Here is a 20,410-nt window from a genome sequence, read left to right as displayed (position 1 = left end):
TGCCCCGCAGTGACTCTCCACACTGGCTGCTCTTAAAGGGGCCGTGCACTGGGCTGAGGCTGAGCTGCTCCTCATGCAGTGGTACAATGAGAAGAGAGAGGGAGGGGAGGGGAGGGGAGGGGGGCCAGCGTGTACACGTAATGGGAGGGGAGGGGAGGGGATGAGCCGTGTCCCATCACACAATGAAATCGTTCGTAGCTCAGTGCCTGTGTTTGTACAGGGCGTGGGAATGCTCAACATCAAACTGTCATTGCAAGTGGGCTCTCTGGTGCACTAACCCATCGAAGCCCCTCCCTCTGGGACACTAACCCATCGAAGCCCCTCCCTCTGGTACACTAACCCATCGAAGCCCCTCCCTCTGGTGCACTAACACATCGAAGCCCCTCCCTCTGGTACACAAACCCATTGAAGCCCCTCCCTCTGGTACACTAACCCATCGAAGCCCCTCCCTCTGGTACACTAACCCATCGAAGCCCCTCCCTCTGGTACACTAACCCATCGAAGCCCCTCCCTCTGGTCCACTAACCCATCGAAACCCCTCCCTCTGGTACACTAACCCATCGAAGCCCCTCCCTCTGGTACACTAACCCATCGAAGCCCCTCCCTCTGGTAAACTAACCCATCGAAGCCCCTCCCTCTGGTCCACTAACCCATCAAAACCCCTCCCTCTGGTACACTAACCCATCGAAGCCCCTCCCTCTGGTCCACTAACCCATCGAAACCCCTCCCTCTGGTACACTAACCCATCGAAGCCCCTCCCTCTGGTACACTAACCCATCGAAGCCCCTCCCTCTGGTAAACTAACTCTCCATCGAAGCCCCTCCCTCTGGTACACTAACTCTCCATCGAAGCCCCTCCCTCTGGTACACTAACCCATCGAAGCCCCTCCCTCTGGTCCACTAACCCATCGAAACCCCTCCCTCTGGTACACTAACCCATCGAAGCCCCTCCCTCTGGTCCACTAACCCATCGAAACCCCTCCCTCTGGTACACTAACCCATCGAAGCCCCTCCCTCTGGTACACTAACCCATCGAAGCCCCTCCCTCTGGTAAACTAACTCTCCATCGAAGCCCCTCCCTCTGGTACACTAACTCTCCATCGAAGCACCTCCTTCTGGTACACTAACTCTCCCATTGATGCCCCTCCCTCTGGTACACTAACCCATCGAAGCCCCTCCCTCTGGTACACTAACCCATCGAAGCCCCTCCCTCTGGTACACTAACACTCCATCGAAGCCCCGCCCTCTGGTACACTAACCCTCCATCGAAGCCCCTCCCTCTAGTACACTAACTCTCCATCGAAGCCCCTCCCTCTGGTACACTAACCCTCCATCGAAGACCCTCCCTCTGGTATACTAACTCTCCCATTGAAGCCCCTCCATCTGGTACACTAACCCATCGAAGCCCCTCCCTCTGGTACACTAACCCTCCATCGAAGACCCTCCCACTGGTATACTAACTCTCCCATTGAAGCCCCTCCATCTGGTACACTAACCCATCGAAACCCCTCCCTCTGGTACACTAACCCATCGAAGCCCCTCCCTCTGGTACACTAACCCATCGAAGCCCCTCCCTCTGGTACACTAACCCATCGAAGCCCCTCCCTCTGGTAAACTAACTCTCCATCGAAGCCCCTCCCTCTGGTACACTAACTCTCCCATTGAAGCCCCTCCATCTGGTACACTAACCCATCGAAGCCCCTCCCTCTGGTACACTAACTAATCGAAGCCCCTCCCTCTGGTACACTAACCCATCGAAGCCCCTCCCTCTGGTACACTAACCCATCGAAGCCCCTCCCTCTGGTACACTAACACTCCATCGAAGCCCCTCCCTCTGGTACACTAACCCATCGAAGCCCCTCCCTCTGGTACACTAACCCTCCATCGAAGCCCCTCCCTCTAGTACACTAACTCTCCATCGAAGCCCCTCCCTCTGGTACACTAACCCTCCATCGAAGACCCTCCCTCTGGTACACTAACTCTCCATCGAAGCCCCTCCCTCTGGTACACTAACTCTCCATCGAAGCCCCTCCCTCTGGGACACTAACCCATCGAAGCCCCTCCCTCTGGTACACTAACTCTCCATCGAAGCCCCTCCCTCTGGTACACTAACCTTCCATCGAAGCCCCTCCCTTTGGTAAACTAACTCGCCATCGAAGCCCCTCCATCTGGTACCCTAACCCTCCATCGAAGCCCCTCCCTCTGGTACACTAACTCTCCCATTGAAGCCCCTCCCTCTGGTACACTAACCCATCGAAGCCCCTCCCTCTGGTACACTAACTCATCGAAGCCCCTCCCTCTGGTACACTAACCCATCGAAGCCCCTCCCGCTGGTACATGAACCCATCGAAGCCCCTCCCTCTGGTACACTAACCCTCCATCGAAGCCCCTCCCTCTGGTAAACAAACTCTCCATCGAAGCCCCTCCCTCTGGTACACTAACCCTCCATCGAAGCCCCTCCCTCTGGTACACTAACCCTCCATCGAAGCCCCTCCCTCTAGTACACTAACCCTCCATCGAAGCCCCTCGCTCTGGTACACTAACCCTCCATCGAAGCCCCTCCCTCTGGTACACTAACTCTCCATCGAAGCCCCTCCCTCTGGTACACTAACTCTCCATCGAAGCCCCTCCCTCTGGTACACTAGCCCTCCATCGAAGCCCCTCCCTCTGGTACACTAACTCTCTATCGAAGCCCCTCCCTCTGGTACACTAACCCTCCATCGAAGCCCCTCCCTCTGGTACACTAACTCTATATTGAAGCCCCTCCATTGAAGCCCCTCCCTCTGGTACACTAACCCTCCATCGAAGCCCCTCCCTCTGGTAAACTAACTCTCCATCGAAGCCCCTCCCTCTGGTACACTAACCCTCCATCGAAGCCCCTCCCTCTGGTACACTAACCCATCGAAGCCCCTCCCTCAGGTACACTAACCCTCCATCGAAGCCCCTCCCTCTGGTGCACTAACCCTCCATCGAAGCCCCTCCCTCTGGTAAACTAACTCTCCATCGAAGCCCCTCCCTCTGGTACACTAACCCTCCATCGCAGCCCCTCCCTCTGGTACACTAACCCATCGAAGCCCCTCCCTCTGGTACACTAACCCTCCATCGAAGCCCCTCCCTCTGGTACACTAACCCTCCATCGAAGCCCCTCCCTCTGGTACACTAACCCTCCATCGAAGCCCCTCCCTCTAGTACACTAACCCATCGAAGCCCCTCCCTCTGGTACACTAACCCTCCCATCAAAACCCCCCCTCTAGTACACTAACCCATCGAAGCCCCTCCCCCTGGTACACTGACCTATCGAAGCCCCTCCCCCTGGTACACTAACGCTCCCATCGAAGCCCCTCCCTCTGGTACACTAACCCTCCATCGAAGCCCCTCCCTCTGGTACACTAACTCTCCATCGAAGCCCCTCCCTCTGGTACACTAACCCTCCATCGAAGCCCCTCCCTCTGGTACACTAACCCATGGAAGCCCCTCCCTCTGGTACACTAACACTCCATCGAAGCCCCTCCCTCTGGTACACTAACCCATCGAAGCCCCTCCCTCTGGTACACTAACTCCCCATTGTGCTATCTTATCTATTGGATAGCCCCATTTCTTTTGCCTTTATTAACTGTTCCTGTTTGGTCGCCCATTCCAAATATTCCTCATTTTTTGAGTTAAGTTTTCCCCGAGATAAGTTCAAGATTTCCATTTCATGAGTAGCTATGCATTTCCGTTGTTCTGACTCTCCGGTCCCACTCTGAAGGGCGATTCTCGGTTTGCCTTCTCTGTACCGTTGAATATTTAAGATCCCTCAATGAACTCTGCCCTTAACCTGGTCTCCAGACTGTGGGGCTTGTTCTAATTTATTTAAACTGAGCTGGCATTTACCTCATCCCCTCGCCGAGGCTGATGTCTGGCGCTGTGAGGGGTTTTCCAGTAAGTAAAAGAAAGTTGCTTCTTCGACAGCACCTCCCAAACCCGCGACCTCTGCCACCTAGAAGGACAAGGGCAGCAGGCGCATGGGAACAGCGCCACCTCCAAGTTCCCCTCCAAGTCACACACCAGCCTGACTTGGAAGTATATCGGCCGATCCTTCATCGTCGCTGGGTCAAAATCCTGGAACTCCCTCCCTAACAGCACTGTGGGAGCACCTTCACCACACGGACTGCAGCGGTTCAATAAGGCGGCTCACCACCACCTTCTCGAGGGTAATTAGGGATGGGCAATAAATGTCAGCCTTGCCAGCGATGCCCACATCCCAGGAATGATTTCGTTTTAATTCCCAGGTGTAAAGGTGTGAAGATGGGACCCTTACCTTCTCGGTGATGATGCGGTTCACACAACGCTTCCCGGTTAACGGTAAATTACACTTCTCCACGATCTTGTGTTCTCCACCCTGTGGGTGAGACCACGGTAGTTATTTTAATATCTGTACGGTTGGCACTTCACTGGCGGGCAGCGTCCCCTGTCAGCTGCACTTTGTTCTGCGTGGCCTGTTTCTTATAGTGCGCGGCCCCTTTAAATTTCCGCGCCTGCGCGGTGTTTACAGCCGAGAGGCCGGTGAGTGGCCCGCACGGGCCCTTTGAGATTAATGTGCGGCCGCATGCCTTAGGGGGATCATTGCTAGCGGATATTATACTTTACACAGTGTTACACCGACCTTCCTCGCAATGGTAGAGAACGGCCCAGGAGTAGCTCACTGTCTCAGAGGCTGCAACAAACCGTGGCCATTCAGGTCAGACACTGTCGTGGAAAAGCACCAATGCTGCTGATTGAGGGCCAGGAAACCTCTGACAAGGGGTCTTGACAGAGAGATCACACACCTCGCTCTTCAAAAAGGACTCCTGATGACAAGCTCCGCCTTCAAAGGGGGTCCTCGGTGCAATTACCTCTCAAGGGGCCCCGATGGTGAGATGGCCTCATTAAAATGACTGTCACGTTGGAACTCCTCAGCCACTGTGCCTAGAGCACGGGGAGCAGGCCCAGGGAGCCGAGAGCACGGGGAGCACGCCCAGGGGAGCATGGAGCACGGGGAGCAGGCCCAGGGGAGCCGAGAGCATGGGGAGCAGGCCCGGGGAGCCTAGAGCACGGGGAGCACGCCCAGGGGAGCATGGAGCACGGGGAGCAGGCCCAGGGGAGCCTAGAGCATGGGGAGCAGGCCGGGTGAGCCTAGAGCACGGGGAGCAGGCCCAGGGGAGCCTAGAGCACGGGGAGCAGGCCCGGGGAGCCTAGAGCATGGGGAGCAGGCCCAGGGGAGCCTAGAGCACGGGGAGCAGGCCCAGGGGAGCCGAGAACATGGGGAGCAGGCCCAGGGGAGCCGAGAGCATGGGGAGCAGGCCCAGGGGAGCCTAGAGCACGGGGAGCAGGCCCAGGGGAGCCTAGAGCATGGGGAGCAGGCCGGGTGAGCCTAGAGCACGGGGAGCAGGCCCTGGGGAGCCTAGAGCACGGGGAGCAGGCCCGGGGAGCCTAGAGCACGCCCAGGGGAGCATGGAGCACAGGGAGCAGGCCCAGGGGAGCTGAGAGCATGGGGAGCAGGCCCAGGGGAGCCGAGAGCACGGGGAGCAGGCCCGGGGAGCCTAGAGCATGGGGAGCACGCCCAGGGGAGCCTGGAGCACGGGGAGCAGGCCCAGGGGAGCCTAGAGCACGGGGAGCACGCCCGGGGAGCCAAGAGCATGGGGAGCAGGCCCAGGGGAGCCTAGAGCACAGGGAGCAGGCCCAGGGGAGTCTAGAGCATGGGGAGCAGGCCCGGGGAGCCTAGAGCACGGGGAGCAGGCCCGGGGAGCCTAGAGCACGGGGAGCAGGCCCGGGGAGCCTAGAGCACGGGGAGCAGGCCCAAGGCAGCCTAGAGCATGGGGAGCAGGCCCGGGGAGCCTGGAGCACGGGGAGCAGGCCCAGGGGAGCCGAGAGCACGGGGAGCAGGCCCAGGGGAGTCTAGAGCATGGGGAGCAGGCCCGGGGAGCCTAGAACACGGGGAGCAGGCCCAGAGGAGCCTAGAGCACGAGGAGCAGGCCCGGGGAGCCTAGAGCACGGGGAGCAGGCCCGGGGAGCCTAGAGCACGGGGAGCAGGCCCGGGGAGCCTAGAGCACGGGGAGCAGGCCCGGGGAGCCTAGAGCACGGGGAGCAGGCCCAGGGGAGCAGGCCCAGGGAGTCTAGAGCACGGGGAGCAGGCCCAGGGGAGCCTAGAGCATGGGGAGCAGGCCCGGGGAGCCTAGAGCACGCCCAGGGGAGCCTGGAGCATGGGCAGCAGGCCCAGGGGAGCAGGCCCGGTGAGCCTAGAGCACGGGGAGCAGGCCGGGGAAGTCTAGAGCATGGGGAGCAGGCCCAGGGAGTCTAGAGCACGGGGAGCAGGCCCGGTGAGTCTAGAGCACGGGGAGCAGGCCCAGGGAGTCTAGAGCACGGAGAGCAGGCCCAGGGAGTCTAGAGCACGGGGAGCAGGCCCAGGGGAGCAGGGCCAGTGAGCCGAGAGCACAGGGAGCAGGCCTGGGGGAGCCTAGAGCACGGGGAGCAGGCCAGGGGGAGCCTAGAGCACGGGGAGCAGGCCCAGGGGAGCCGAGAGCACGGGGAGCAGGTCCAGGGGAGCCTAGAGCACGGGGAGCAGGCCAGGTGGAGCCCAAAGCATGGAGAGCAGGCCCGGGGAGCCTAGAGCACGGGGAGCAGGCCCAGGGGAGCCGAGAGTACGGGGAGCAGGCCCAGTGAGTCTAGAGCACGGGGAGCAGGCCCAGGGGAGCCTAGAGCATGGGGAGCAGGCCCGGGGAGCCGAGAGCACGAAGAGCAGGCCCGGGGAGCCTAGAGCATGGGGAGCAGGCCCAGGGAGCCTAGAGCACGAAGAGCAGGCCCGGGGAGCCTAGAGTACCGGGAGCAGGCCCGGGGAGCCTAGAGCACGGGGAGCAGGCCCGGGGAGCCTAGAGCACAGGGAGCAGGCCCGGGGAAGCCTAGAGCACAGGGAGCAGGCCAGGGGGAGCCTAGAGCACAGGGAGCAGGCCAGGGGGAGCCTAGAGCACAGGGAGCAGGCCCGGGGAGCCTAGAGCACGGGGAGCAGGCCCAGTGGAGCCTAGAGCACAGGGAACAGGCCCAAGGGAGCCTAGAGCACGGGGAGCAGGCCCGGGGAGCCTAGAGCACGGGGGGCAGGCCCGGGGAGCCGAGAGCACGAAGAGCAGGCCCGGGGGAGCCTAGAGTACGGGGAGCAGGCCCAAGGGAGCCTAGAGCACGGGGAGCAGGCCAGGGGGAGCCCAAAGCACGGAGAGCAGGCCCGGGGAGCCTAGAGCACGGGGAAAAGGCCCAGGGGAGCCCAAAGCACGGAGAGCAGGCCAGGGGAGCCTAGAGCACGGGGAACAGGCCCAGGGGAGCCTAGAGCACGGGGAGCAGGCCCAGGGGAGCCTAGTGCACGGGGAGCAGGCCCAGGGAGCCTAGAGCACGGGGAACAGGCCAGGGGGAGCCCAAAGCACGGAGAGCAGGCCCGGGGAGCCTAGAGCACGGGGAACAGGCCCAGGGGAGCCTAGAGCACAGGGAACAGGCCCAGTGAGCCTAGAGCACGGGGAGCAGGCCCAGGGGAGCCTAGTGCACGGGGAGCAGGCCCAGGGAGCCTAGAGCACGGGGAACAGGCCCAGGGGAGCCTAGAGCACGGGGAGCAGGCCAGGGGGAGCCCAAAGCATGGAGAGCAGGCCCGGGGAGCCTAGAGCATGGGGAACAGGCCCAGGGGAGCCTAGAGCACGGGGAGCCTAGAGCACGGGGAACAGGCCCAGGGGAGCCTAGAGCACGGGGAGTAGGCCCAGTGAGCCTAGAGCACGGGGAGCAGGCCCAGGGGAGCCAAGAGCACGGGGAGCAGGCCCAGGGAGCCTAGAGCACGGGGAGCAGGCCCAGTGAGTCTAGAGCACGGGGAGCAGGCCCGGGGAGCCTAGAGCACGGGAAGCAGGCCCGGTGAGTCTAGAGCACGGGGAGCAGGCCCAGGGAGTCTAGAGCACGGAGAGCAGGCCCAGGGAGTCTAGAGCACGGGGAGCAGGCCCAGGGGAGCAGGGCCAGTGAGCCGAGAGCACAGGGAGCAGGCCTGGGGGAGCCTAGAGCACGGGGAGCAGGCCAGGGGGAGCCTAGAGCACGGGGAGCAGGCCCAGGGGAGCCGAGAGCACGGGGAGCAGGTCCAGGGGAGCCTAGAGCACGGGGAGCAGGCCAGGTGGAGCCCAAAGCATGGAGAGCAGGCCCGGGGAGCCTAGAGCACGGGGAGCAGGCCCAGGGGAGCCGAGAGTACGGGGAGCAGGCCCAGTGAGTCTAGAGCACGGGGAGCAGGCCCAGGGGAGCCTAGAGCATGGGGAGCAGGCCCGGGGAGCCGAGAGCACGAAGAGCAGGCCCGGGGAGCCTAGAGCATGGGGAGCAGGCCCAGGGAGCCTAGAGCACGAAGAGCAGGCCCGGGGAGCCTAGAGTACCGGGAGCAGGCCCGGGGAGCCTAGAGCACGGGGAGCAGGCCCGGGGAGCCTAGAGCACAGGGAGCAGGCCCGGGGAAGCCTAGAGCACAGGGAGCAGGCCAGGGGGAGCCTAGAGCACAGGGAGCAGGCCAGGGGGAGCCTAGAGCACAGGGAGCAGGCCCGGGGAGCCTAGAGCACGGGGAGCAGGCCCAGTGGAGCCTAGAGCACAGGGAACAGGCCCAAGGGAGCCTAGAGCACGGGGAGCAGGCCCGGGGAGCCTAGAGCACGGGGGGCAGGCCCGGGGAGCCGAGAGCACGAAGAGCAGGCCCGGGGGAGCCTAGAGTACGGGGAGCAGGCCCAAGGGAGCCTAGAGCACGGGGAGCAGGCCAGGGGGAGCCCAAAGCACGGAGAGCAGGCCCGGGGAGCCTAGAGCACGGGGAAAAGGCCCAGGGGAGCCCAAAGCACGGAGAGCAGGCCAGGGGAGCCTAGAGCACGGGGAACAGGCCCAGGGGAGCCTAGAGCACGGGGAGCAGGCCCAGGGGAGCCTAGTGCACGGGGAGCAGGCCCAGGGAGCCTAGAGCACGGCGAACAGGCCAGGGGGAGCCCAAAGCACGGAGAGCAGGCCCGGGGAGCCTAGAGCACGGGGAACAGGCCCAGGGGAGCCTAGAGCACAGGGAACAGGCCCAGTGAGCCTAGAGCACGGGGAGCAGGCCCAGGGGAGCCTAGTGCACGGGGAGCAGGCCCAGGGAGCCTAGAGCACGGGGAACAGGCCCAGGGGAGCCTAGAGCACGGGGAGCAGGCCAGGGGGAGCCCAAAGCATGGAGAGCAGGCCCGGGGAGCCTAGAGCATGGGGAACAGGCCCAGGGGAGCCTAGAGCACGGGGAGCCTAGAGCACGGGGAACAGGCCCAGGGGAGCCTAGAGCACGGGGAGTAGGCCCAGTGAGCCTAGAGCACGGGGAGCAGGCCCAGGGGAGCCAAGAGCACGGGGAGCAGGCCCAGGGAGCCTAGAGCACGGGGAGCAGGCCCAGTGAGTCTAGAGCACGGGGAGCAGGCCCGGGGAGCCTAGAGCACGGGAAGCAGGCCCAGTGAGCCTAGAGCATGGGGAACAGGCCCGGGGGAGCCTAGAGCACGGGGAGTAGGCCCGGGGGAGCATAGAGCACGGGGAGCAGGCCCAGTGAGTCTAGAGCACGGGGAGCAGGCCCGGGGGAGCCGAGAGCACGGGGAGCAGGCCCAGTGAGTCTAGAGCACGGGGAGCAGGCCCAGTGAGCCTAGAGCACGGGGAGCAGGCCCAGGGGAGCCTAGAGCACGGGGAGCAGGCCCGGGGAGCCTAGAGCACGGGGAGCAGGCCCGGGGGAGCCTAGAGCACGGGGAGCAGGCCCGGGGGAGCCTAGAGCACAGGGAGCAGGCCCGGGGCAGCCGAGAGCACGAAGAGCAGGCCCGGGGAGTCTAGAGCACAGGGAGCAGGCCCGGGGGAGCCAAGAGCACAGGGAGCAGGCCCGGGGGAGCCTAGAGCACAGGGAGCAGGCCCGGGGGAGCGTAGAGCACAGGGAGCAGGCCCGGGGGAGCCTAGAGCACGAGGAGCAGGCGCAGGGGAGCCTAGAGCATGGGGAGCAGGCCCAGGGGAGTCTAGAGCACGAGTAGCAGGCCCAGGGGAGCCTAGAGCATGGGGAGCAGACCCAGGGGAGCCTAGGTCATGGGGAGCAGGCCAGGGGGAGCCTATAGTACTGGGAGCAGGCCCAGGGAGCCAAGAGCATGGGGAGCAGGCCCAGGGGAGCCTAGAGCACGTGGAGCAGGCCCAGGGGAGCCTAGAGCACGGGGAGCAGGCCCAGGGGAGCCTAGAGCATGGAGAGCAGGCCCGGGGGAGCCTAGAGCACGGGGAGCAGGCCCAGGGAGCCAAGAGCATGGGGAGCACACCCAGGGGAGCCTAGAGCACGGGGAGCAGACCCGGGGAGCCTAGAGCACGGGGAGCAGGCCCGGGAAGTCGAGAGCATGGGGAGCAGGCCCAGTGAGTCTAGAGCACGGGGAGCAGGCCCGGTGAGTCTAGAGCACGGGGAGCAAGCCCAGGGAGTCTAGAGCACGGGGAGCAGGCCCAGGGAGCCTAGAGCACGGAGAGCAGGCCCAGGGTAGCCTAGAGCATGGGGACCAGGCCCAGGGGAGCAGGGCCAGTGAGCCTAGAGCACAGGGAGCAGGCCTGGGGGAGCCTAGAGCACGGGGAGCAGGCCAGGGGTAGCCTAGAGCACGGGGAGCAGGCCCAGGGGAGCCTAGAGCACGGGGAGCAGGTCCAGGGGAGCCTAGAGCACGGGGAGCAGGCCAGGGGGAGCCCAAAGCATGGAGAGCAGGCCCGGGGAGCCTAGAGCACGGGGAGCAGGCCCAGGGGAGCCTAGAGCATGGGGAGCAGGCCCGGGGAGCCGAGAGCACGAAGAGCAGGCCCGGGGAGCCTAGAGCATGGGGAGCAGGCCCAGGGAGCCTAGAGCACGAAGAGCAGGCCCGGGGAGCCTAGAGTACCGGGAGCAGGCCAGGGGAGCCTAGAGCACGGGGAGCAGGCCCGGGGAGCCTAGAGCACAGGGAGCAGGCCCGGGGAAGCCTAGAGCACAGGGAGCAGGCCAGGGGGAGCCTAGAGCACAGGGAGCAGGCCAGGGGGAGCCTAGAGCACAGGGAGCAGGCCAGGGGGAGCCAAGAGCACAGGGAGCAGGCCCGGGGGAGCCTAGAGCACAGGGAGCAGGCCCGGGGGAGCGTAGAGCACAGGGAGCAGGCCCGGGGGAGCCTAGAGCACGAGGAGCAGGCGCAGGGGAGCCTAGAGCATGGGGAGCAGGCCCAGGGGAGTCTAGAGCACGAGTAGCAGGCCCAGGGGAGCCTAGAGCATGGGGAGCAGACCCAGGGGAGCCTAGGTCATGGGGAGCAGGCCAGGGGGAGCCTATAGTACTGGGAGCAGGCCCAGGGAGCCAAGAGCATGGGGAGCAGGCCCAGGGGAGCCTAGAGCACGTGGAGCAGGCCCAGGGGAGCCTAGAGCACGGGGAGCAGGCCCAGGGGAGCCTAGAGCATGGAGAGCAGGCCCGGGGGAGCCTAGAGCACGGGGAGCAGGCCCAGGGAGCCAAGAGCATGGGGAGCACACCCAGGGGAGCCTAGAGCACGGGGAGCAGACCCGGGGAGCCTAGAGCACGGGGAGCAGGCCCGGGAAGTCGAGAGCATGGGGAGCAGGCCCAGTGAGTCTAGAGCACGGGGAGCAGGCCCGGTGAGTCTAGAGCACGGGGAGCAAGCCCAGGGAGTCTAGAGCACGGGGAGCAGGCCCAGGGAGCCTAGAGCACGGAGAGCAGGCCCAGGGTAGCCTAGAGCATGGGGACCAGGCCCAGGGGAGCAGGGCCAGTGAGCCTAGAGCACAGGGAGCAGGCCTGGGGGAGCCTAGAGCACGGGGAGCAGGCCAGGGGTAGCCTAGAGCACGGGGAGCAGGCCCAGGGGAGCCTAGAGCACGGGGAGCAGGTCCAGGGGAGCCTAGAGCACGGGGAGCAGGCCAGGGGGAGCCCAAAGCATGGAGAGCAGGCCCGGGGAGCCTAGAGCACGGGGAGCAGGCCCAGGGGAGCCTAGAGCATGGGGAGCAGGCCCGGGGAGCCGAGAGCACGAAGAGCAGGCCCGGGGAGCCTAGAGCATGGGGAGCAGGCCCAGGGAGCCTAGAGCACGAAGAGCAGGCCCGGGGAGCCTAGAGTACCGGGAGCAGGCCAGGGGAGCCTAGAGCACGGGGAGCAGGCCCGGGGAGCCTAGAGCACAGGGAGCAGGCCCGGGGAAGCCTAGAGCACAGGGAGCAGGCCAGGGGGAGCCTAGAGCACAGGGAGCAGGCCAGGGGGAGCCTAGAGCACAGGGAGCAGGCCCGGGGAGCCGAGAGCACGGGGAGCAGTCCCAGTGGAGCCTAGAGCACAGGGAACAGGCCCAAGGGAGCCTAGAGCACGGGGAGCAGGCCCGGGGAGCCTAGAGCACGGGGGGCAGGCCCGGGGAGCCTAGAGCACGAAGAGCAGGCCCGGGGGAGCCTAGAGTACGGGGAGCAGGCCGAAGGGAGCCTAGAGCACGGGGAGCAGGCCAGGGGGAGCCCAAAGCACGGAGAGCAGGCCCGGGGAGCCTAGAGCACGGGGAAAAGGCCCAGGGGAGCCCAAAGCACGGAGAGCAGGCCAGGGGAGCCTAGAGCACGGGGAACAGGCCCAGGGGAGCCTAGAGCACGGGGAGCAGGCCCAGGGGAGCCTAGTGCACGGGGAGCAGGCCCAGGGAGCCTAGAGCACGGGGAACAGGCCAGGGGGAGCCCAAAGCACGGAGAGCAGGCCCGGGGAGCCTAGAGCACGGGGAACAGGCCCAGGGGAGCCTAGAGCACAGGGAACAGGCCCAGTGGAGCCTAGAGCACGGGGAGCAGGCCAGGGGGAGCCCAAGGAATGGAGAGCAGGCCCGGGGAGCCTAGAGCATGGGGAACAGGCCCAGGGGAGCCTAGAGCACGGGCAGCCTAGGGCACGGGGAACAGGCCCAGGGGAGCCTAGAGCACGAGGAGCAGGCCCAGTGAGCCTAGAGCACGGGGAGCAGGCCCAGGGGAGCCTAGAGCACGGGGAGCAGGCCCAGGGAGCCGAGAGCACGGGGAGCAGGCCCAGTGAGTCTAGAGCACGGGGAGCAGGCCCGGGGGAGCCTAGAGCACGGGGAGTAGGCCCGGGGGAGCATAGAGCACGGGGAGCAGGCCCAGTGAGTCTAGAGCACGGGGAGCAGGCCCGGGGGAGCCTAGAGCACGGGGAGCAGGCCCAGTGAGTCTAGAGCACGGGGAGCAGGCCCAGTGAGCCTAGAGCACGGGGAGCAGGCCCAGGGGAGCCTAGAGCACGGGGAGCAGGCCCGGGGAGCCTAGAGCACGGGGAGCAGGCCCGGGGGAGCCTAGAGCACGGGGAGCAGGCCCGGGGGAGCCTAGAGCACAGGGAGCAGGCCCGGGGGAGCCGAGAGCACGAAGAGCAGGCCCGGGGAGTCTAGAGCAAAAGGAGCAGGCCCGGGGGAGCCAAGAGCACAGGGAGCAGGCCCGGGGGAGCCTAGAGCACAGGGAGCAGGCCCGGGGGAGCCAAGAGCACGGGGAGCAGGCCCGGGGGAGTCTAGAGCACAGGGAGCAGGGCCGGGGGAGCCTGGAGCACGAGGAGAAGGCCCAGTGAGCCGAGAGCACAGGGAGCAGGCCCAGTGAGCCTAGAGCACAGGGAGCAGGCCCGGGGGAGCCAAGAGCACAGGGAGCCTAGAGCACGAAGAGCAGGCCCGGGGAGCCTAGAGCATGGGGAGCAGGCCCAGGGAGCCTAGAGCACGAAGAGCAGGCCCGGGGAGCCTAGAGTACCGGGAGCAGGCCCGGGGAGCCTAGAGCACGGGGAGCAGGCCCAGGGAGCCTAGAGCACAGGGAGCAGGCCCGGGGAAGCCTAGAGCACAGGGAGCAGGCCAGGGGGAGCCTAGAGCACAGGGAGCAGGCCAGGGGGAGCCTAGAGCACAGGGAGCAGGCCCGGGGCGCCTAGAGCACGGGGAGCAGGCCCAGTGGAGCCTAGAGCACAGGGAACAGGCCCAAGGGAGCCGAGAGCACGGGGAGCAGGCCCGGGGAGCCTAGAGCACGGGGGGCAGGCCCGGGGAGCCTAGAGCACGAAGAGCAGGCCCGGGGGAGCCTAGAGTACGGGGAGCAGGCCCAAGGGAGCCTAGAGCACGGGGAGCAGGCCCAGGGGAGCCTAGAGCACGGGGAGCAGGCCAGGGGGAGCCCAAAGCACGGGGAGCAGGCCCGGGGAGCCTAGAGCACGGGGGGCAGGCCCGGGGCGCCAAGAGCACGAAGAGCAGGCCCGGGGGAGCCTAGAGTACGGGGAGCAGGCCCAAGGGAGCCTAGAGCAAGGGGAGCAGGCCAGGGGGAGCCCAAAGCACGGAGAGCAGGCCCGGGGAGCCAAGAGCACGGGGAACAGGCCCAGGGGAGCCCAAAGCATGGAGAGCAGGCCCGGGGAGCCTAGAGCACGGGGAACAGGCCCAGGGGAGCCTAGAGCACAGGGAACAGGCCCAAGGGAGCCGAGAGCACGGGGAGCAGGCCCGGGGAGCCTAGAGCACGGGGAGCAGGCCCGGGGAGCCTAGAGCACGGGGAGCAGGCCCGGGGAGCCTAGAGCACGGGGAGCAGGCCCAGGGGAGCAGGCCCAGGGAGTCTAGAGCACGGGGAGCAGGCCCAGGGGAGCCTAGAGCATGGGGAGCAGGCCCGGGGAGCCTAGAGCACGGGGAGCACGCCCAGGGGAGCCTGGAGCATGGGCAGCAGGCCCAGGGGAGCAGGCCCGGTGAGCCTAGAGCACGGGGAGCAGGCCGGGGAAGTCTAGAGCATGGGGAGCAGGCCCAGGGAGTCTAGAGCACGGGGAGCAGGCCCGGTGAGTCTAGAGCACGGGGAGCAGGCCCAGGGAGTCTAGAGCACGGAGAGCAGGCCCAGGGAGTCTAGAGCACGGGGAGCAGGCCCAGGGGAGCAGGGCCAGTGAGCCGAGAGCACAGGGAGCAGGCCTGGGGGAGCCTAGAGCACGGGGAGCAGGCCAGGGGGAGCCTAGAGCACGGGGAGCAGGCCCAGGGGAGCCGAGAGCACGGGGAGCAGGTCCAGGGGAGCCTAGAGCACGGGGAGCAGGCCAGGTGGAGCCCAAAGCATGGAGAGCAGGCCCGGGGAGCCTAGAGCACGGGGAGCAGGCCCAGGGGAGCCGAGAGTACGGGGAGCAGGCCCAGTGAGTCTAGAGCACGGGGAGCAGGCCCAGGGGAGCCTAGAGCATGGGGAGCAGGCCCGGGGAGCCGAGAGCACGAAGAGCAGGCCCGGGGAGCCTAGAGCATGGGGAGCAGGCCCAGGGAGCCTAGAGCACGAAGAGCAGGCCCGGGGAGCCTAGAGTACCGGGAGCAGGCCCGGGGAGCCTAGAGCACGGGGAGCAGGCCCGGGGAGCCTAGAGCACAGGGAGCAGGCCCGGGGAAGCCTAGAGCACAGGGAGCAGGCCAGGGGGAGCCTAGAGCACAGGGAGCAGGCCAGGGGGAGCCTAGAGCACAGGGAGCAGGCCCGGGGAGCCAAGAGCACGGGGAGCAGGCCCAGTGGAGCCTAGAGCACAGGGAACAGGCCCAAGGGAGCCTAGAGCACGGGGAGCAGGCCCGGGGAGCCTAGAGCACGGGGGGCAGGCCCGGGGAGCCGAGAGCACGAAGAGCAGGCCCGGGGGAGCCTAGAGTACGGGGAGCAGTCCCAAGGGAGCCTAGAGCACGGGGAGCAGGCCAGGGGGAGCCCAAAGCACGGAGAGCAGGCCCGGGGAGCCTAGAGCACGGGGAAAAGGCCCAGGGGAGCCCAAAGCATGGAGAGCAGGCCAGGGGAGCCTAGAGCACGGGGAACAGGCCCAGGGGAGCCTAGAGCACGGGGAGCAGGCCCAGGGGAGCCTAGTGCACGGGGAGCAGGCCCAGGGAGCCTAGAGCACGGGGAACAGGCCAGGGGGAGCCCAAAGCACGGAGAGCAGGCCCGGGGAGCCTAGAGCATGGGGAACAGGCCCAGGGGAGCCTAGAGCACAGGGAACAGGCCCAGTGAGCCTAGAGCACGGGGAGCAGGCCCAGGGGAGCCTAGTGCACGGGGAGCAGGCCCAGGGAGCCTAGAGCACGGGGAACAGGCCCAGGGGAGCCAAGAGCACGGGGAGCAGGCCAGGGGGAGCCCAAAGCATGGAGAGCAGGCCCGGTGAGCCTAGAGCATGGGGAACAGGCCCAGGGGAGCCTAGAGCACGGGGAGCCTAGAGCACGGGGAACAGGCCCAGGGGAGCCTAGAGCACGGGGAGTAGGCCCAGTGAGCCTAGAGCACGGGGAGCAGGCCCAGGGGAGCCAAGAGCACGGGGAGCAGGCCCAGGGAGCCTAGAGCACGGGGAGCAGGCCCAGTGAGTCTAGAGCACGGGGAGCAGGCCCGGGGAGCCTAGAGCACGGGAAGCAGGCCCAGTGAGCCTAGAGCATGGGGAGCAGGCCCGGGGGAGCCTAGAGCACAGGGAGCAGGCCCGGGGGAGCCGAGAGCACGAAGAGCAGGCCCGGGGAGTCTAGAGCACAGGGAGCAGGCCCGGGGGAGCCAAGAGCACAGGGAGCAGGCCCGGGGGAGCCTAGAGCACAGGGAGCAGGCCTGGGGGAGCCGAGAGCACGGGGAGCAGGCCCGGGGGAGTCTAGAGCACAGGGAGCAGGGCCGGGGGAGCCTGGAGCACGAGGAGAAGGCCCAGTGAGCCGAGAGCACAGGGAGCAGGCCCAGTGAGCCTAGAGCACAGGGAGCAGGCCCGGGGGAGCCAAGAGCACAGGGAGCCTAGAGCACGAAGAGCAGGCCCGGGGAGCCTAGAGCATGGGGAGCAGGCCCAGGGAGCCTAGAGCACGAAGAGCAGGCCCGGGGAGCCTAGAGTACCGGGAGCAGGCCCGGGGAGCCTAGAGCACGGGGAGCAGGCCCAGGGAGCCTAGAGCACAGGGAGCAGGCCCGGGGAAGCCTAGAGCACAGGGAGCAGGCCAGGGGGAGCCTAGAGCACAGGGAGCAGGCCAGGGGGAGCCTAGAGCACAGGGAGCAGGCCCGGGGCACCTAGAGCACGGGGAGCAGGCCCAGTGGAGCCTAGAGCACAGGGAACAGGCCCAAGGGAGCCGAGAGCACGGGGAGCAGGCCCGGGGAGCCTAGAGCACGGGGGGCAGGCCCGGGGAGCCTAGAGCACGAAGAGCAGGCCCGGGGGAGCCTAGAGTACGGGGAGCAGGCCCAAGGGAGCCTAGAGCACGGGGAGCAGGCCCAGGGGAGCCTAGAGCACGGGGAGCAGGCCAGGGGGAGCCCAAAGCACGGGGAGCAGGCCCGGGGAGCCTAGAGCACGGGGGGCAGGCCCGGGGCGCCAAGAGCACGAAGAGCAGGCCCGGGGGAGCCTAGAGTACGGGGAGCAGGCCCAAGGGAGCCTAGAGCAAGGGGAGCAGGCCAGGGGGAGCCCAAAGCACGGAGAGCAGGCCCGGGGAGCCAAGAGCACGGGGAACAGGCCCAGGGGAGCCCAAAGCATGGAGAGCAGGCCCGGGGAGCCTAGAGCACGGGGAACAGGCCCAGGGGAGCCTAGAGCACAGGGAACAGGCCCAAGGGAGCCGAGAGCACGGGGAGCAGGCCCGGGGAGCCTAGAGCACGGGGAGCAGGCCCGGGGAGCCTAGAGCACGGGGAGCAGGCCCGGGGAGCCTAGAGCACGGGGAGCAGGCCCAGGGGAGCAGGCCCAGGGAGTCTAGAGCACGGGGAGCAGGCCCAGGGGAGCCTAGAGCATGGGGAGCAGGCCCGGGGAGCCTAGAGCACGGGGAGCATGCCCAGGGGAGCCTGGAGCATGGGCAGCAGGCCCAGGGGAGCAGGCCCGGTGAGCCTAGAGCACGGGGAGCAGGCCGGGGAAGTCTAGAGCATGGGGAGCAGGCCCAGGGAGTCTAGAGCACGGGGAGCAGGCCCGGTGAGTCTAGAGCACGGGGAGCAGGCCCAGGGAGTCTAGAGCACGGAGAGCAGGCCCAGGGAGTCTAGAGCACGGGGAGCAGGCCCAGGGGAGCAGGGCCAGTGAGCCGAGAGCACAGGGAGCAGGCCTGGGGGAGCCTAGAGCACGGGGAGCAGGCCAGGGGGAGCCTAGAGCACGGGGAGCAGGCCCAGGGGAGCCGAGAGCACGGGGAGCAGGTCCAGGGGAGCCTAGAGCACGGGGAGCAGGCCAGGTGGAGCCCAAAGCATGGAGAGCAGGCCCGGGGAGCCTAGAGCACGGGGAGCAGGCCCAGGGGAGCCGAGAGTACGGGGAGCAGGCCCAGTGAGTCTAGAGCACGGGGAGCAGGCCCAGGGGAGCCTAGAGCATGGGGAGCAGGCCCGGGGAGCCGAGAGCACGAAGAGCAGGCCCGGGGAGCCTACAGCATGGGGAGCAGGCCCAGGGAGCCTAGAGCACGAAGAGCAGGCCCGGGGAGCCTAGAGTACCGGGAGCAGGCCCGGGGAGCCTAGAGCACGGGGAGCAGGCCCGGGGAGCCTAGAGCACAGGTAGCAGGCCCGGGGAAGCCTAGAGCACAGGGAGCAGGCCAGGGGGAGCCTAGAGCACAGGGAGCAGGCCAGGGGGAGCCTAGAGCACAGGGAGCAGGCCCGGGGAGCCTAGAGCACGGGGAGCAGGCACAGTGGAGCCTAGAGCACAGGGAACAGGCCCAAGGGAGCCTAGAGCACGGGGAGCAGGCCCGGGGAGCCTAGAGCACGGGGGGCAGGCCCGGGGAGCCGAGAGCACGAAGAGCAGGCCCGGGGGAGCCTAGAGTACGGGGAGCAGGCCCAAGGGAGCCTAGAGCACGGGGAGCAGGCCAGGGGGAGCCCAAAGCACGGAGAGCAGGCCCGGGGAGCCTAGAGCACGGGGAAAAGGCCCAGGGGAGCCCAAAGCATGGAGAACAGGCCAGGGGAGCCTAGAGCACGGGGAACAGGCCCAGGGGAGCCTAGAGCACGGGGAGCAGGCCCAGGGGAGCCTAGTGCACGGGGAGCAGGCCCAGGGAGCCTAGAGCACGGGGAACAGGCCAGGGGGAGCCCAAAGCACGGAGAGCAGGCCCGGGGAGCCTAGAGCACGGGGAACAGGCCCAGGGGAGCCTAGAGCACAGGGAACAGGCCCAGTGAGCCTAGAGCACGGGGAGCAGGCCCAGGGGAGCCTAGTGCACGGGGAGCAGGCCCAGGGAGCCTAGAGCACGGGGAACAGGCCCAGGGGAGCCTAGAGCACGGGGAGCAGGCCAGGGGGAGCCCAAAGCATGGAGAGCAGGCCCGGGGAGCCTAGAGCATGGGGAACAGGCCCAGGGGAGCCTAGAGCACGGGGAGCCTAGAGCACGGGGAACAGGCCCAGGGGAGCCTAGAGCACGGGGAGTAGGCCCAGTGAGCCTAGAGCACGGGGAGCAGGCCCAGGGGAGCCAAGAGCACGGGGAGCAGGCCCAGGGAGCCTAGAGCACGGGGAGCAGGCCCAGTGAGTCTAGAGCACGGGGAGCAGGCCCGGGGAGCCTAGAGCACGGGAAGCAGGCCCAGTGAGCCTAGAGCATGGGGAACAGGCCCGGGGGAGCCTAGAGCACGGGGAGTAGGCCCGGGGGAGCATAGAGCACGGGGAGCAGGCCCAGTGAGTCTAGAGCACGGGGAGCAGGCCCGGGGGAGCCTAGAGCACGGGGAGCAGGCCCAGTGAGTCTAGAGCACGGGGAGCAGGCCCAGTGAGCCTAGAGCACGGGGAGCAGGCCCAGGGGAGCCTAGAGCACGGGGAGCAGGCCCGGGGAGCCTAGAGCACGGGGAGCAGGCCCGGGGGAGCCTAGAGCACGGGGAGCAGGCCCGGGGGAGCCTAGAGCACAGGGAGCAGGCCCGGGGCAGCCGAGAGCACGAAGAGCAGGCCCGGGGAGTCTAGAGCACAGGGAGCAGGCCCGGGGGAGCCAAGAGCACAGGGAGCAGGCCCGGGGGAGCCTAGAGCACAGGGAGCAGGCCCGGGGGAGCGTAGAGCACAGGGAGCAGGCCCGGGGGAGCCTAGAGCACGAGGAGCAGGCGCAGGGGAGCCTAGAGCATGGGGAGCAGGCCCAGGGGAGTCTAGAGCACGAGTAGCAGGCCCAGGGGAGCCTAGAGCATGGGGAGCAGACCCAGGGGAGCCTAGGTCATGGGGAGCAGGCCAGGGGGAGCCTAGAGTACTGGGAGCAGGCCCAGGGAGCCAAGAGCATGGGGAGCAGGCCCAGGGGAGCCTAGAGCACGTGGAGCAGGCCCAGGGGAGCCTAGAGCACGGGGAGCAGGCCCAGGGGAGCCTAGAGCATGGAGAGCAGGCCCGGGGGAGACTAGAGCACGGGGAGCAGGCCCAGGGAGCCAAGAGCATGGGGAGCACACCCAGGGGAGCCTAGAGCACGGGGAGCAGACCCGGGGAGCCTAGAGCACGGGGAGCAGGCCCGGGAAGTCGAGAGCATGGGGAGCAGGCCCAGTGAGTCTAGAGCACGGGGAGCAGGCCCGGTGAGTCTAGAGCACGGGGAGCAGGCCCAGGGAGTCTAGAGCACGGGGAGCAGGCCCAGGGAGCCTAGAGCACGGAGAGCAGGCCC

General features: G+C 67.1%; 1 protein-coding gene across 4 annotated transcripts in view; it reads right to left on the bottom strand.

Moving 5' to 3' along the window:
• oxct1a (3-oxoacid CoA transferase 1a) overlaps positions 1-20,410 on the bottom strand; it is a 286,549-nt gene that overhangs the window by 13,222 nt on the left and 252,917 nt on the right. For 3 of the 4 annotated variants that reach the window (XM_085965115.1, XM_085964917.1, XM_085964995.1), the window contains one exon: positions 4,300-4,380. The exons of the other annotated variant lie outside the window; for it this stretch is intronic. In XM_085965115.1, the coding sequence (XP_085821241.1) occupies positions 4,300-4,380 (81 nt within the window). The remainder of the gene's footprint in view (positions 1-4,299; positions 4,381-20,410) is intronic. 4 annotated transcript variants of the gene reach the window in all.

This window comes from Somniosus microcephalus, chromosome 1 (assembly GCF_052327205.1).
Source record: "Somniosus microcephalus isolate GS21.2 chromosome 1, FLI_Smic_1.0, whole genome shotgun sequence".
NCBI lineage: Eukaryota > Metazoa > Chordata > Chondrichthyes > Squaliformes > Somniosidae > Somniosus > Somniosus microcephalus.
This window is presented reverse-complemented; position numbering and strand designations above follow the sequence as displayed.